Source organism: Sceloporus occidentalis, unplaced genomic scaffold, assembly GCF_023333645.1.
Source record: "Sceloporus occidentalis isolate IW3139 unplaced genomic scaffold, rSceOcc1.0.p SCAF_2, whole genome shotgun sequence".
Taxonomy (NCBI): domain Eukaryota; kingdom Metazoa; phylum Chordata; class Lepidosauria; order Squamata; family Phrynosomatidae; genus Sceloporus; species Sceloporus occidentalis.
The window spans coordinates 220,655,048-220,670,587 of record NW_028316982.1 but is presented as its reverse complement, the minus strand read 5'-3'; the positions used below and the strand labels follow the sequence as shown (position 1 = coordinate 220,670,587).

The window sequence follows — 15,540 nt, the reverse complement described above, 5'->3', positions numbered from 1 at the left end:
GAAACTTCCTGCAGCCCCAACCAACACATCTGTCGGTGAAAGATGCTGGGAATCACAGTTCCACAACATTTAGAGGGCCGCACTCTTCTCAGCACTGGTTTAAAGAGTAGATTATGAAAGGTAATTGTGATAATCAGAACAGAAACTCCAGATGGGGAAAAAGTTAGGCACAAAAGAGTCCAGGTATTTTGCCAGTTAAAGTCAGCCAAACTATAATTCAGTTCTCATTTTTCTACAACAGCTTTCTTTTTTCTCTCCATTGAGAGAGGCATGTTCAGTATAATTTTAGTTAACAGCACATGTAAGACAAGATGTGTTAGTTCAGTTACCTTAAGAATGTTCTATTTAGGTGAATAATTGCCTGGCACTTCTTGGTTGGAGAGTTAAATCTTCTGATCTTGAAGTGAATTCCCATCCTAGGTCATGTCAGGTTTGAGGCATACCTTCATACTATTCTTACACACAATTAATGACAGAATGAAACCAATTTTGGTTGTTCTGCTTGTGCTAAGTCCACAAAAAGAATTGCACTATATCATTACTTCAACTACAATTTGATTTCATACTCTATTGTTAAGGAGCATTCATACAGAAAATCAAGGCATTAACCCCCCCTCCCCCAAAGCTTAACATTTTCTGTGTCAGAGAAGTACCATAAATTTTCCTAGATGTCAGCTGAATGTTGTATCCACCTGGTTTGTACTACAAAAGTATGTGGAGTGACATTCTTGATGGTTACTTAGTTGTTCTAGGTCTTGCACCCCCCCCACCAAACCTCAGTTATATTTTGGAAATATTATAAGCCCAGTGTAATTTCAGGAAGCTGAGATATAGTTGATAGTCTGAGGTGTGAATTTAGGTTTATGCATTTCAATTTTTGGTTTTCTCTGGTACAACAAATCTTTAAAATAAGTGAAAATCATGAGGCCACCTGTCAGTAAGCTCATACTAGAAGAGGCAATCATATAAATTTCCAGATGTTGTTTGATTATGTGTGACAGTCATCATAACCAATGATGAAAAATGCTGGGGATGCAGTCTACCTGGGGAAGCTGCATGATTCCCACCCCAGAATATGAAAGCCAAAGATCTAATTCAATCCGCCCCATACCCTCAGGTCTTCTGGGAGGAATTTACTACAACTCTTAAAGACCAGGTTGACGGCGACCTCGTAGGGCTGCCATAATTGTCCACTTTTACCAGGGACAAAATGTAGGACAAATTCAAGACCAAACTGTAGGGCAACTGCAGGACAAAACTCAGCTCAAAATGTAGGACATTTAAGGTCCACCATTTTTCTTCAATGTCCTACATTTTGGGCTGAGTTTTGTCCTGCAGTTGTCCTACAGTTTGGTCTTGAATTTGTTCCACATTTTGTCCCTGGTAAAAGTGGACAATTATGGCAACCCTACAGAGGACATTTTTTGCAACTGTTCCCAATTTATGGAATGGCCTGCTGGACGAGATCCATCACATTAACAATCTAGAGAGCTTTAAAAAGCCATTAAGATGGGTCTCTTCCGGCAGGCCTTCCCGGAATAAAATACTTGGCCACGGGCAAGACTTCCCATCTAGTGACTCTGCCCATGATGATTTTTTTTTTTTTTGATTAGTTGGTTTTCAATCTTATACTGTTTAATCTTGTTTTAAGAGGGGGGTACTGTGTATATATGGTTGTATTTTAATTTGCTGTACGCCGCTTTGATTGCTTGGCAAAAAGCGGGATAGAAATAAAAGTTTTATTTTATTATTTATAATTCAGTATAATTCATCTACCTATATTCCTAATAGACTGAATTATAACTACAGTAAATAAATTGTATGATTGTAGAATCTAAACAAATGGCCATGCAAGTCTGCATCAGTATGCAAAGGGTTCTTGTAAGGACGTTATCACATGGGAGGAATGTCCCTCAATTTCGAAAGAAAAGAAAGTATGGCCAATGTGGCAATGAACACAAGTATGTGGATGGTTATCACACCGCAGAAGAACACAGCGCCTATCCCAAAGCCAAAGTAGTGCAAATGCAAAAGAAATTGTCATATGAGTACGTACCCTTTGTAGTCTAGAATTCGAATTAGCATCCCTGCACATGCACAGTGAGGGCAGAATCGGATTGTGACCTTTTTACACTTCTGGCGGGGCTTGCCTTCAGTTCCCATGGTTTTGCCTTGTTTCACGTTATTTGTTCATTCATTACCCCTCATTTCATGTTATTTAGTCAATTCACCAATTCAAAACCAGTCCAAAGTAACCTTGTACTTGGTTTGAGCATTAGATTATGATTCTTGAAGGCAGGTATTGAATCCCATTGGGTGACCTGGTGCAAGTCACACTCTTTCAGCCTCCTCAGAAAATGGCAATGGTACACCCCATCTGAATAAACCTGCCAAGAAGACCCTGTGACAAGGTCGAGCGAGAGAAGAGAGCACCCTGGTCAATCCCTTCCCTCCAGTTGGAGAGGATGAGTTTGCAAAGGGAAAGAGCTGGAAAGGGCTAGAGAGGAGGAGGCAGTGTATGTGTGTGTCTTTGTGGGGAGGGCTGCTTCATCCCCGAAACAGCTCCAGAACAGCTCCAAGAGGAGAGAAAAGCCCCCCACACCCCTCCAGGAGGGAGGGATGAAAAAATTGCAGCCAGCAAAGGAGCTTGGGAATTGTAGTCTGATTCGAAGGCAATCCAAGGGCAACCCAGACATGCGTTCCATACCTGCCAAGTTTGAATTGGACACAACTTTGGAGTGGAACAAGATTTGTAAATTCTGTATTTTCCTGAATTTACACATCTCTTGGTTGACCCTGGATTGAGTTCGAATTGACCTAGTATTGACTTTGATTACATGTGATAACCTCTCACGCAACAACGTGAAAACCCATGATTGCACCTGGGATCACACTGCATTGATCTTCCAATTTCCCCCAGTTTCCCCCATGTGATAATGTCCTAAGTGAAGTTGTAGCATCTTGGAGACTAAGGAGATTATCGCACATAATTTTTCACCCGATCCGGGCACAGGTTGGGCACAGGCGTGAATGGGTGAAAACAGGTGTTATCACACACCAAAACATTGACAATGCCTCCGCGTCTCCAAGTCATGTTTAGCCTGCCAATTTTCAAGGATAGGGAGCTTTCATCTTTGCAAAATTGGTAGGCTAAGCACTGCTTGACAGGTTGTAGTCATTGGTAGTGTTTTGTGTGCGATAACACCTGTTTTCAAGACCATACCCATGCCCAGCCTGTGCTCGGATTGGATGAAAAAATATGTACAATAATCTCCTAACTGAAAGAAGTTTGTAGCACAAACATGTGTTGACTGGGTGTACTTCCTCAGCAGAATGCATTCACCAGATGCATGCATCTGAGGAAGTAGACTCAGGAGATTATCACACAGATAAATAAAGTGTCTTACAGCTGCTGAATTCAATCTTCATTTGGGCTGCATGCTGGTGTTATCACATGGTTTTTCTCCTCAAAACTGCTATCTGGGTACTGTCCGGGTCCAATGTGGGTCCCTGAACTCACTTTGGCAACCATTTTTCAAAGTCAGAAAGGTCCCAATTTTGAAAAATGGCTGTTGAAGTGAGTTCAGGGACCTACATTGGAGCCAGACTGTACCCAGATGGCAGTGAAGGTGGGGTAACAAAGGAGCCACAGTAGAATCATGTGTGTGGATGTCTTCTGCTATACTCAACCTCAGGCATCATACCTGCTTTGGTTTTAACTGAACACACTCAAATCCAACAACAACAACAACAACAACACCCCAAATGATCTGAAACTACCTCTGTTATACTACCTCTGTTATATGGAAGATTATAAAGGTTTTAATTTTAATGTTCCTTCTCTTTAACAATTATGACTTCAGTCATGCTTGGCTTCCCTTTCCTGTGGTCGTACATGTTTGTAGAACTGTGAAGCATTTGTGGGTAAGGATGCTTACTTTTTATTGTCTCAGTGGTTTTGAAACCTCTGAAGCTGCATCCTGTCTTGTTATTAGAAAAAGTAGCCTTTTCTGTCTGGTAACTAAGAAGGTATGATGTGTAATCAACCACAGGCTGATAGCAAGAATACTGAAATCTTTGAACAGTGTTTGGCAAGAGCAAAGCAAGACACACAGCAGAAGGTAAAAGTCATGGGGGGAGAAGATTTGAAAAACAAGACAGGGAAAAAATCCTCAACAACAGGCTTTTGACTGGGGTTGAATGGTTTGTGAACAAGGCTAGTTTCACTAACTAAAATGCTTTTGGTCGCCATAGTTCAAAGCAACTTAGCAGAATGCAAACCATAGGAAAGTTACTTCTTTAGATTGTAATTCTTGGAATATCTGTAGCTTGCTCCTGTTTGTTTACTCAAAAGCAATTCGTGCTGACTTCAGTGGGTAAGCATGTATAGACTTGCAGGCTTATTTATTGTGCGTTCTCAATTTATCTTAATGGAAACATGGTTTCCTGTTTTCTTTTCTGCTCTTATAATGGTTGTCCATCCAAGCTTCCCTAGAGTAATACTTCCCTGCTTTAATCTGCCAAGTGGGAAGGCTTGTGCTCCTTAATCTTTGGACCACAGGCCACTGGTATTAGACTGCTTGTGAAGTGATGGATTTCTGAAACCTAGTAATCCACCTTGATAGATGTCATGTAGAATCATATAAATAGCCACCCACCCACCTTATACCAGCAACAGTCAGCTGTGCAGTGCAATATCATGTAAGTTTATTTATGTTGGAGTTATTGGCATTAGCTGCCTTGGAACATATTTCTGACAGAACTAACATGCACTCTATTAGTTTAAAAGTGTTTATGAGCTAGCATTTCTATAGTTGTTGATTGTTTTTTCCTCACATTTTGCTTTGGCAGGGGAGCTATGAAAATAACCACAGTTCTTCAACAGTTGTGAAAGATAACTTAATTAATGTTAACTGTTGGATAGGGGATCTCTTTCTAATTCTAATCTCTTTTTAAGCAAAGCCTTGTTGCTTCAATTAGCAAAAATTACATTGCCATGAAAGCCTTCGACTTCACATTAAAAATTACATTGTTTTTAATTTTAATAATGGATAACTTACATTTTTATAAACAATTGGAGTTTTTACCTGTCTTAATTTTAGTAAGCTGATTTGATTCCTGGTTTTAGGAGGAGGAGATAATTAATTAATTAACAATATGATTAGTTAGTTAGCTAATTAATTAAACACATAGGCACATTATTTACATTTGGCTACAAAAAGTTATGTGTAAAAATCTCTTTAGCATTGCAGAAAATGACTACTTTGGACTGTTGGATTATAGCTGGAAAAAGGCATCTTGCTTCAACTTTCTTAATAATTCTGGTGGTAATAAAGATACCAGGTAAGAGAGAACCTTTGTATGGAGCAACCAGCAAAAAACCGGCGAAAGATGTGCAGTGTCCTGCCATTTATAGTTATGTAATCTGAGGAGTTCTACTTCAATATTCACTTTAAATAATTAAGTCACCAATGATGCATGTTGGACATATGTTGGACATATGTTCTGCATGTGGATTTAATATGTGTGTGGTTTTTTTGTGGGTTTTTCAGGCTATGTGACCTTTCGCCAGCATCTGTGGCTGGCATCTTCAGAGAAATAATATGTGTGTGTTGGAAAGGATACACATTCTTATGTACTATAGAGGATACAAGCTGTAATATCTCTTTTGTGCACTGAACTGAAGTCAGTTTTTTTGCTATCCATGCAGCCTTTAGGGTGAGCACAAACAGTTATGCCTGCTGGAGTTTTGTAAGTTCTTTACCTTTGCTTCATCTTTTACATCCTTTGTTACATGCCCATAAGTTTTACCCTTGATTTATCCACAGGTCATATCAAAATTCATAAGTTTTGCCCCCAAACCTGACCTCTACTTATACATGCAGTTGACTTATAGTTGAGTATGGCGGGGTACAGACCGCCAGAAAGAGGTGGCCGCCTCTCTTTTCTGTGTAACCGTGCCGTAGCAACCAAATTGCGTGGCTACGCGGAAACAAAAGGACCGCTAAAAAGCGGCTCCTTTTAGCGCTGCTGCAAAGACATCATTGCCGTGCACGTCCGTCTGGAAGGTGTGTGGCACTGACATCACAGCTGTGCGCACCGTGTATACAGGGCTACACAGCTGTGACGTCCTGGTGACGTCCTAGGGTTGTGGGGCATCTGGAAATGGCACCCTGAGGCAACCCTAGCCCGTCGCCAGGACATGCTAAAGGGCCCGTGTGTACAGGGCCTATTTTTGGTAATTACTATTCTATTTTTGGTTGCTGTTGTTGTGTGCCTTCAATTTGTTTCTGACTTATGACAAGCCTAAGGAGTACCTATCATGGGACTTTCATGGTTCAGAGGGGTTTACCTTTGCCTTCCTCTGAGGATGAGAGCATGTGATTTGCCCACCCAGTGGGTTTCCAAGGCTGAGTGGGGATTCAAATCCTGCTCTCCAGAATTGCAGTCCAACACGCAACCCAATATACCACACTGGCTCTTTTTGGATCCATGTCATAATTTTTATTGTTCTTATTGTTTTGGATTTTTTAAATATAATTTCTATGCAACTATTGTGGGTTTCTTCAATTTGGAGATGGACGTAGCAGTACAAAGGCTCATATACAGCACTGGTAAAACATGAGATCAATATTAGCAATATCTGAACTGTACATTTTAGGAACAAGATTAAAGAATCAAAGCAAGTTAATATTTTATCTAGAAAGGCATTTGACACATTATCTTCATAAAGAAGCTAATCTATGGCCCGTTACAGACCGCCCAAAAGGGGCGGTCTTGGGCCGCTGCCGGTTGCAGCGCGGGGAAGCCGCTGCAGCCAAACTGCGCAACTCCCCTGCGCTGTAAAAAAGGAGCGCGAAAATTGCGCTCCTTCCGGCAACCCGGAAGAGACGTTGCAAGTGCCAAAGCGCGCACTGACGCCGTCTCTTCCGGGTTTGGACGTCCAGATGCACAGCGTCCATTACGTCAAGATGGCCGCGCCCATCTGTATAGGGCGCCGCTATCTTGACGTACGGAATACGCGCGAAGGGCAAGGCGCATCTGGAAGCGCCACCCCTCGCGAGTATTCACGGCGCGACGACGGCGCTGCTTAGGCCCGTCTATAACGCGCCTATGTTTGGATGTGCACCACTACAAAACAGTGATGTATTCTGAGTTGAGATAATGATCTTCAACATGCAACCATTTAAACTGATCTTTCTTGTGATCTCTTTGCTTCGTTTTCTATTTTAAAAATTTATATAGCAAAAATCAACAACAGAACCAAAAATGTGTAATTACATAATTTTTTTTACTTCCCAGGAAATGAGATGTTGGAAATCTATTACCCAGCAAACTCTCTTCACCTGCAAGAAGGGGATCCTTTAGTTTTGGCTTGCACAATTAAATACCAGCCATACCAGGGACTGCATGTATATTGGTGCAAACAGGCAGAAGAATTATCCATTTGTGATAGAATTGGTGAGGAAATCACTGAACTGGAAGAGAAACCACTGAATACGAGATCAGATCCTAAAGTGAGAATCCTCCTGCTACAAATACACCAGCTTAACCAGTCAGACAGTGGTAACTACCAGTGCCGGGGCACCACATCAAATCATTATGTCATGGGCCACTACATCAGGGTGCGTATAACAGGTAAGCAATGCTCTCTTGGTAATTTTATTTATTGAATTTTAATAAATTTGTTAGATTTATTTATTTTTTGGTTAAACTTTCAGTTGACCAAGAGAGCCCAATCCAAAATAAAACCCACAAGTGAACCAAATTATTTCTTTTTCAGTAGTGAAATGGGAATCCCAGTTTTTTTCTGCCTGCAAATGTGTATGTATGTCTCTGTGTGTGTGTGAGTGAGTGTGTTATAAATCTTATCAATTAAATTTTATCATTATAGTTCATCTCAAATATTCTAGTCTGGGTTATAGATGTGGGTATGTAGAGCTACCAGGTCAGCTGCATCATACTTCTTGAGATTTAAGGCCAAAATTTGAGGCTAAGGGGTGGGTCCTTGTTATGTCACAGCAGTGGTCTTTTTAATGTAACATAGGTAGGTGTGAAACTGCTTCTAGGCCTGCTCATTGTGGAAACTCTTGGCTCTTTGTGAACCAACACTGTACAAATGGAATGCACATAGTTCACAAGGGTCATAGAAGAGATGCAGTGGCTTAGTAGTTAAAATGCCAGTTGTGACCATCGGAAGATCTGAAGGTTCGCAGTTTGAGGCCCGGGTGCTGCATGACGGAGGGACCTCTTGTCACTAGTCCCAGCTTCTGCCAACCTAGCAGTTCAAAAGCATGCAAATGCAAGTAGATAAATAGGTACCATTTTGGTGGGAAGGTAACAGTGTTCAGTGCAGTCATGCTGATCATATGACTATCAGATTCATCTTTGGACAATGCTGGCTCTTCTTCGGCTTAGTAACGGAGATGAGTACTGCCCCCTACAGTTGGGTACAACTAGATATTCACATCAAAGGACTACCTTTACCTTTTTATAGAAGATATTTTCTAACTTATCAATTTATTTATTTTGGTTGGCAGCCACTCAGCCATCAGCAAATAATTTCAGTCAAATCAACACTACGCAGAATAGCAATGATAATTTCTGGAAAGAACCTGGAGATGTTTTTCAAAGTAATAAAGCATTGCAGACGGCTTTCCCCCATGAGAAGATGTTCATACGAAGTGTGATTACAGTCTTAATTGCCATCAAAATAACATTCTAGCCATGTTCAGCCATATCCAGTGCCACTCATTTCTTCAGATATTTGATATACTATCAGTTTCCTATGTAAGATACATATGTACAATTTCATTAAAGTTGGTAACATTTTCCTATTAAATCTTTTAAGATGGCATATTGTTTCACTCAGTTTTACAGACAGTACAAGTTTTTTTTCTGCAATCTGTTACTGCTTTATCACACTAGGGGGGCAAACAGGATTTAAACGAGAGTTAAATGAGAGTTAAACAGGTAATGTTGTGTAATAAACATTAGGCATTTCCTGTTTAACTCTTGTGTAAATCCTGTTTGCCCCCCTAGCAGTTAGTCCTGTTGAGATAGTTACATGCTATTAGTAAAAATCAGATCTTAATGTCAAGTCAAATTAAATTTATAGTAAAGTTATAATCTAACAGGTTTGAGGAAAGCATCTCTTCATTATAAAACAGTGATAGACTATGATAAATGATCCAGATATATTGTATGTTTGAAGCTGCAATCTTATAAGCATTTCTCTGGGAGTAAGGCTTATTGAATCAAAGAAAATTATTTCTGAGTAGGCATGCTTTGTGGACTGCATTGAAAGTATGTTTTGAATATATTTACTATACAATCTATTAGATTGCAGGTGAGAGAACTACTGCTGTACTTTAGTAATAAGGTGTAGGTTTACTGACCCCTTTTGGTGAATATGTATAAAAATCAGTTTTTAAAAAATGAAATTTGTGTGTCTTGAGAACCCTAAGGTAAACCTATCATGGGATTTTTGACAAGATATTTTCAGAGGGAGTTTGCCTTTGCTTTCCTCTGAGTCTGAGAGAATGTGACTTGCCCAGGTTTAACCCATTGGTTTCCATGGCCAAGAAGGGAACTGAATCTTGGCCTCCAGAGGTGAAGCCCAATTCTCCAACAACTACACAAGGGTTTGTGTGTGTGTGTTTATATATTACTAGTGCTAAAGACTTCAGAGCCAGTTTGATATAGTGTTTGAATATTGGACTAGAACACTGCAAATCCCTCATTTGTTCAAATATCTGCTCAGCTATGGAAACCCATTGGGTGACCATAGGGAAGTCCCTCTCTCAGCCTCAGGGAAGGCAAGGACATGATAGGTTTGCATTAAGGTTGCCATAAGTCATAAACTACTTGAAAGCACACAGCAACAACAGAAGACCCCTAGAAATAAAAATAAGGCATTTCCCTGGAGATAGATTAAAGTCATTTAAGAGAAAAATTAAGTTTACTCTTCCTAAAATGCCTATATGCTATGCAATATTCAACGAGTCATCCAATATTCAGAGAAAATGGTTTTGTTTCTCTGTACATTATTCTAAAACAAATTGTCATACTTTTTCAAGTGGGATTACATTATTCAGCAGGATAGACATTTAAAATATATATTTTTAATGTCATAATTGATTATAACTATGGGTAGCCTAATTCTTTTTCTCATTTGTCGGATGGATTCTTTGTCCCCTGTTTTCCATCTTTTCCCATGAGCTAGAAATTGTGTGATAGAGCCAAAAGAGGAAGTAAAGGTACACTAAATACCACCTTTCCTATACTATTATTTCTTCTGGCTAAAAAATCTGCAGTGGTTTGGGCACTGTACTCCACATTAATGATTCAGAGTTTCAGGCCCAATAGAAGCAAGATTCTAGATGCTCATAGAGCAGGAGTGGACAAAGTACAGCTTGTGTGAGTGTAGAACATGGTAAAGCAGTTTTAGTTTTCTAAACTTTTAATTGTTATTTAAAGCATAAAAACAAAGGAGATAAAGAAAAAAAAGGAAGAAAAACAGGGGAGTACATAGGATATTACTATGGGCTATGCATATATGTTAATATTGTCTTACATGTAAAAAATAAATTTTCTTGAAGATGATACACATCCACATGTAGGTAAAGCAATAAGATCTTCCAACATTAAATACAGGATGGTAAATGTTTAATTTCACAGCCTTGGAGCATTAAGTTTTTAAACAACAGCAGAAGTATGCAGGATCCAACCACATTGAATAACAGTTGAACTTCAATTCACAGAGATATAATGTAAAATACATGTACATTTGCAAATAATCAAAGATTTTTCTAATACAAAACTAGTGTGATGCATTACTTAAAAAATTAACCAATGAAAAATAATTAATGCATTAATAATAAAAATCTTTCCAGAAACAGATAGCCACTTAGCTTGCTCTCATGATCTGCCACATCTCATGCATATCAAAATCTTATACTTTATTCTTTAGCCATATTACATTGCCAAAATTTAGTTGAAGCAGACAATTTCTTTCTAAAAACCATTTGTTTGTTGTTGTTGTGTGCCTTTAAGTCATTTCCAGTTTATGGTAGCCTTATCGTTGGTTTTTTTTTGGCAAGATTTGGTCAGAGGAGGCTTGCTGTTGTTTTCCCCTGAGGGTAAGAGCATGTGGCTTGCCCAAGTGGTGTCCAGTATTCTGTTGAGCCAAATGTAGTTTTACATTTGAATAGATTTTAGATATTGGAGCTAGGGCAGTCTCCCATTGGTTGATTTGCACAAAACTATTTAACTCTTTATTCCTTCCAGTTCTAAGTTCATTAACTTCAAATTTAGGACTCTTCAACAAATCTTCATATACTATACTAGTTCATTTCAGTTTCATTGAATATATAATTGTTTCCAACAACAGAGCTGATGGTCCATCCACTAGAACATGTTGCAATTTTAAGTACTGTCACAGTGTACCCAAGGATAACTGATAAGTGGACTGCAATAATGAAAATGGCAGGAATTCTTGATCTGAACCTATCAATTGATTCAAAGTATAAATCCTATCATCTGACTATTTCAATCATAGAAATAATTATCTTGCTATCTTCAAATTGGGATTATATCACAGTTTAGCAGCACCATATAAATTGAATTGCAATTATCAAGTGATTGCATGCCAGATTACAACATTTCAGGGGGAAACCATTCCTTTCTTCTTCAGATCTAAAACAGTACAGGCAGAAAAAGATGCCAAGTAAATTGATTCTACGATTGGCCAAGATGGGATATTTGAACCAAGTCACTCTTTCTATATGTGTGTGTGTGTGTGTGTGAGGAGATATGCTTTATGATACAAACTTAAGCCTAAAAAATTAAATTCACTGTCAGAAAATAACAGCTGCATCCTTTTGAGTGAAAAACAAGCTGCTGAAAGCTCTCCCATACATTTTCTAAATAGAATATTCATTTTCCGAAAATAAATCTGAAATACATACAGTGAGATTTTTTATACAGTATCCGCAGTAAGACATTCATCTTAAGCACATTAACTTCACCTCAAGTACTTAATGTGACTGCGGCCCACCTGTTCAGATCAAGAGATATTTCAGAAAGCAGTACAGAAAAAATCAACTTAATAATTTTAGTAATACCTTGAGGAACAAATATGCCTAAATAGGTATTAGCTGCTGGACACCAATTAAATTACCAGTGGGCAAAAAAAAGTGTATATGTTGTGCCTCGCTTAGGTCAAGATGGTGGTGCCCATATGGATGGGACGCCACCATCAGGACGTTACCATGCTGTGCTAGGGTTAGGGACCGTGCGGTTGGTGCATTGTCCTTAACCCTAGTATTGCCACCGCCACACCCCTTTTGGCCCATCTGTCTTGGGCCTAAGTAACAAAGCAAGACTAAAACAGCAACTACGTAAGCATAAGACATTGTACATCTTTACTTTTGAATAAATTTATATTCTTGTTTGAAGAACCACTTGGCCTGAATTTTGAAACACAATACATGCTACAAAGTCTGGAGTAGGTTGTGACATATTTTGGTGGCAGTGGTGGGCTAAGAAGGCCCAGGGTGCTGTCAGCCTAAAAGAACAGTGGTTTGAGGAATTTAGAGTGGTCATCACATAATTTGGTGGTAGCGGTGGGATTAGAATAAATCATGTGGCTGCCACAATAGGAAAGCTTCATCACATAATTTGGTGGCAGCGGTGGGATTAAAAAACCATATGGGACTGCCATTTTAAGGAGAAGAAATAAGGTGAAGGAGTGTTCTCTTCTTATGTGAATGGTGGTTATCTTTGACTTATAAACAACACTATTTGAGAATGTGCTCTCTGGGGTTCTGTTTCTCAGAAATGGTATACACAGACTTAGTCCCCGATTTAAACTGCCCAGGTCCTCTCAGTTGATTTAACTGAGCTACTAAAGAGATTATCATATGCTTCTTTTTACCCGATCCAGGCACGGGTGAAAACAGATCTTAACACATGCCTCTGTGCCCAACTCGGCATCATCGTGTACCTGATCTGGACTCCTGGCATACTTTTTGAAGAATGATACTTTCCCATTCTTCGAAAATTACACCAGGAGTCCGGATCAGGTGTGTCGATGCAGACAAGTTGGGCATGGAGGCATGCAATAAGATCCATGCCGCAGCCCGTGCCTAGATTGGGCAGAAAGAGGAGTGCGATAATCTCCTAATTAGCATATTAATTTTGGGTGCCCTACCAGGAGCTTGTCATTTAGGGTAACAAGTAAGCATATTTGTAAAATAAAAATGTTCAGAAAAGCAATGGGAAAAAAAGTCATTATCAATTCATTATTTTTCAAAACTACCAGAAGTACCAAGTAATGCTTAATCCGGTGGGCCCTCTGTATCCAACCATCCACAGCTTGAAAATATATTTTTTAAAAAATTCAAAAAGCAAATCTTGATTTTGCCATTTTATATAAGAGACACCATTTTACTATGCCATTGTACAGTATTTTATATGCCTTGAACATCTACAGATGTTGGTATCCATGGGGTCCTGGAACCAAACCCAGAGGATGCCAAGGCCTGCTATATGTTACTTACCAAAAAAAGAAAAAAAAAAAAAAAAAAAAAAAAGATAGATACTTCCAAACTCTGTTCAAAAAAAAAAAAAAATTTAAAAAAAAAATCCATCCCAGGTAAATACTGCAATCCTGGAAATTATAGAATATAGATTAAATTTAAATTTACAAATCTCATAAAAAATAAAACTGGAAATAGTTGCAAATCCCTCATTTGTTAGGAGGTAAAACTGGAATATTCTTCCAATGCTTTGGTATGCCAGTGTCTCAGGAAAAAAATCCCCTTCATATACAGTATATCTTTAAACACACACACACAGAGACAGACAGACAGACTGACAGACAGACAGACAGAGAGTCTTACTTAACTGGATTCTATTCTTGTACCTTTGCAACAACAAACAGCAGGAAACTCCTGAGCAACTAGTCATAAAAGATATTCTGACTTTCTCTAGAGTACTGTCTGTACTTAGTGTCAAAGAACTTGATTTTAACAAGCAAGATTAAGGTGTCTTCATATCAATGCAACAACAAATAGACTATTGTTGAGCTCTTCAAGCACAGACTTTTTTTAAAGTCTTTGTTAAAAAAAAACACCATGTCTTTGCTGAAGTTTTAAATTGGTCATTAAGTTCTGAAAGTGTCTCTAAAATGTTTTGAGATCTATTCGCTCGTCTTCTGTTTAAAGCACATACTGTTCTACTTGCTGTGCCTTGCCTCCATCCTTGTGTAAAGAGATTTGTGGGGTGCACATTTGGTTTAACGCAGGGTGTGGGTTCTTTTAAAAGAGAGATCTGGAGGCCCACTGATGCTGTATTGTGATGTATGGTCTCTCTCTCTCTCTCTCTCTCTCTCAGTCTCAATGTCTCTCTCTCTCTCTCACACACACACACACTCACATTCATGTCAAATATTAGTGAAATTAACTAATAGAATGAATAGCCTAATGAATTGGTACTCTTCCATTAGGTTTGCAGTGGGTACTATAGCACTCATTTCAGTCTTGAAGTCTGCTTGAGCAACAGCAGGATTTGTTTTTTGGACTATACTTCACAGAATCACTGAGCCAATATGGCCACTAGCCACACCAGTTGGGGGGACCTAGTTATAGGTTTGTTTGGTTTTTTTAAAAAAAAGATCTTTCCCAAGCTCTGCTTGGTATCACCTTCTCAAAACTACTTCCAATTTTTGCAGACTGTAAGGGATTCCTGAACGGTCACATTTAGATCAGCCCCATACCCTCCAATTGGCATGAATTGGTAGGGATAGTCACAATTAATCTTCACTCATGTTGCTTTTTCAACTGCTTTTAAAATGTCCCAGTTTCTCCCCCTTTCCCCCTTTGTGCTCGACTTACAATGGGTTGCTCCAAACTGAGTTTTTGCAGCCCCCAAAAGTATGTTTCCCAACTATTGGTTTTCTTCCTACTCTTCTAATATGTGGATGAGAGAAATCACAGGGCAGGTAAATTAAATGTTGTCTTCTAATGCCAGCATTGTCTTCCCTAGACATTGGATGATGTTTTTAGCATGGGAAAGAAACATGTCATCATTCTCATCAACCTTTTCCCTTACACATCCATTAACAGAATAATATAGAGCAACCTTCAGTGAATAAACTTTGCCAGGAAACCCCATGAGAAGGTTGCCATAAGTCAGACCTGACTTGAAGTCTCATCATCATCATCATCATAATAAAATGAGGAATATCATCTGAAACTACTATTGTAACACATGGACAGACCCTTAACCTTTGTTATCTTAAATTTCAACCAGCAACCAGGGAAAGAGCCTTTTTTATATCAATTGCTTAACTTAAAAAAAAATCACCTCAAGATAAAAAGAAGAAAGCCTTTGGTCTAAGTCCTAGAATAGCTTAATTGAATGAACAAGATTTCCATAACTGTTGACTGATTATTGAGCAATTGATTCAGTGGGTCTAATCTTGCTGGGACTAGTAATTGGATTAAAATCTTCATTAGATGTTTAAATCCTTTGATT

At 38.9% G+C, this 15,540-nt stretch overlaps 1 protein-coding gene across 1 annotated transcript; it reads left to right on the top strand.

The window, feature by feature from the left end:
• The first annotated feature begins 4,675 nt into the window (after window positions 1-4,675).
• On the top strand, window positions 4,676-8,725 carry LOC149319700 (uncharacterized). The gene is made up of 4 exons (XM_089508444.1): window positions 4,676-4,701; window positions 5,245-5,343; window positions 7,303-7,638; window positions 8,541-8,725. The coding sequence occupies exons 2-4, from the start codon at window positions 5,256-5,258 to the stop codon at window positions 8,723-8,725; spliced, it is 609 nt and encodes a 202-aa protein (XP_089364570.1). The 5' UTR covers window positions 4,676-4,701; window positions 5,245-5,255.
• Window positions 8,726-15,540: the final 6,815 nt, after the last annotated feature.

Excerpts from the sequence above, each read along its gene's own strand:
- LOC149319700 (XM_089508444.1), top strand. The coding sequence starts at position 5,256 with ATGACTACTTTGGACTGTTGGATTATAGCTGGAAAAAGGCATCTTGCT. Across the intron at positions 5,344-7,302 it reads GGTGGTAATAAAGATACCAG|GAAATGAGATGTTGGAAATC; the intron begins GTAAGAGAGAAC and ends TTTACTTCCCAG. Across the intron at positions 7,639-8,540 it reads CATCAGGGTGCGTATAACAG|CCACTCAGCCATCAGCAAAT; the intron begins GTAAGCAATGCT and ends TTTGGTTGGCAG.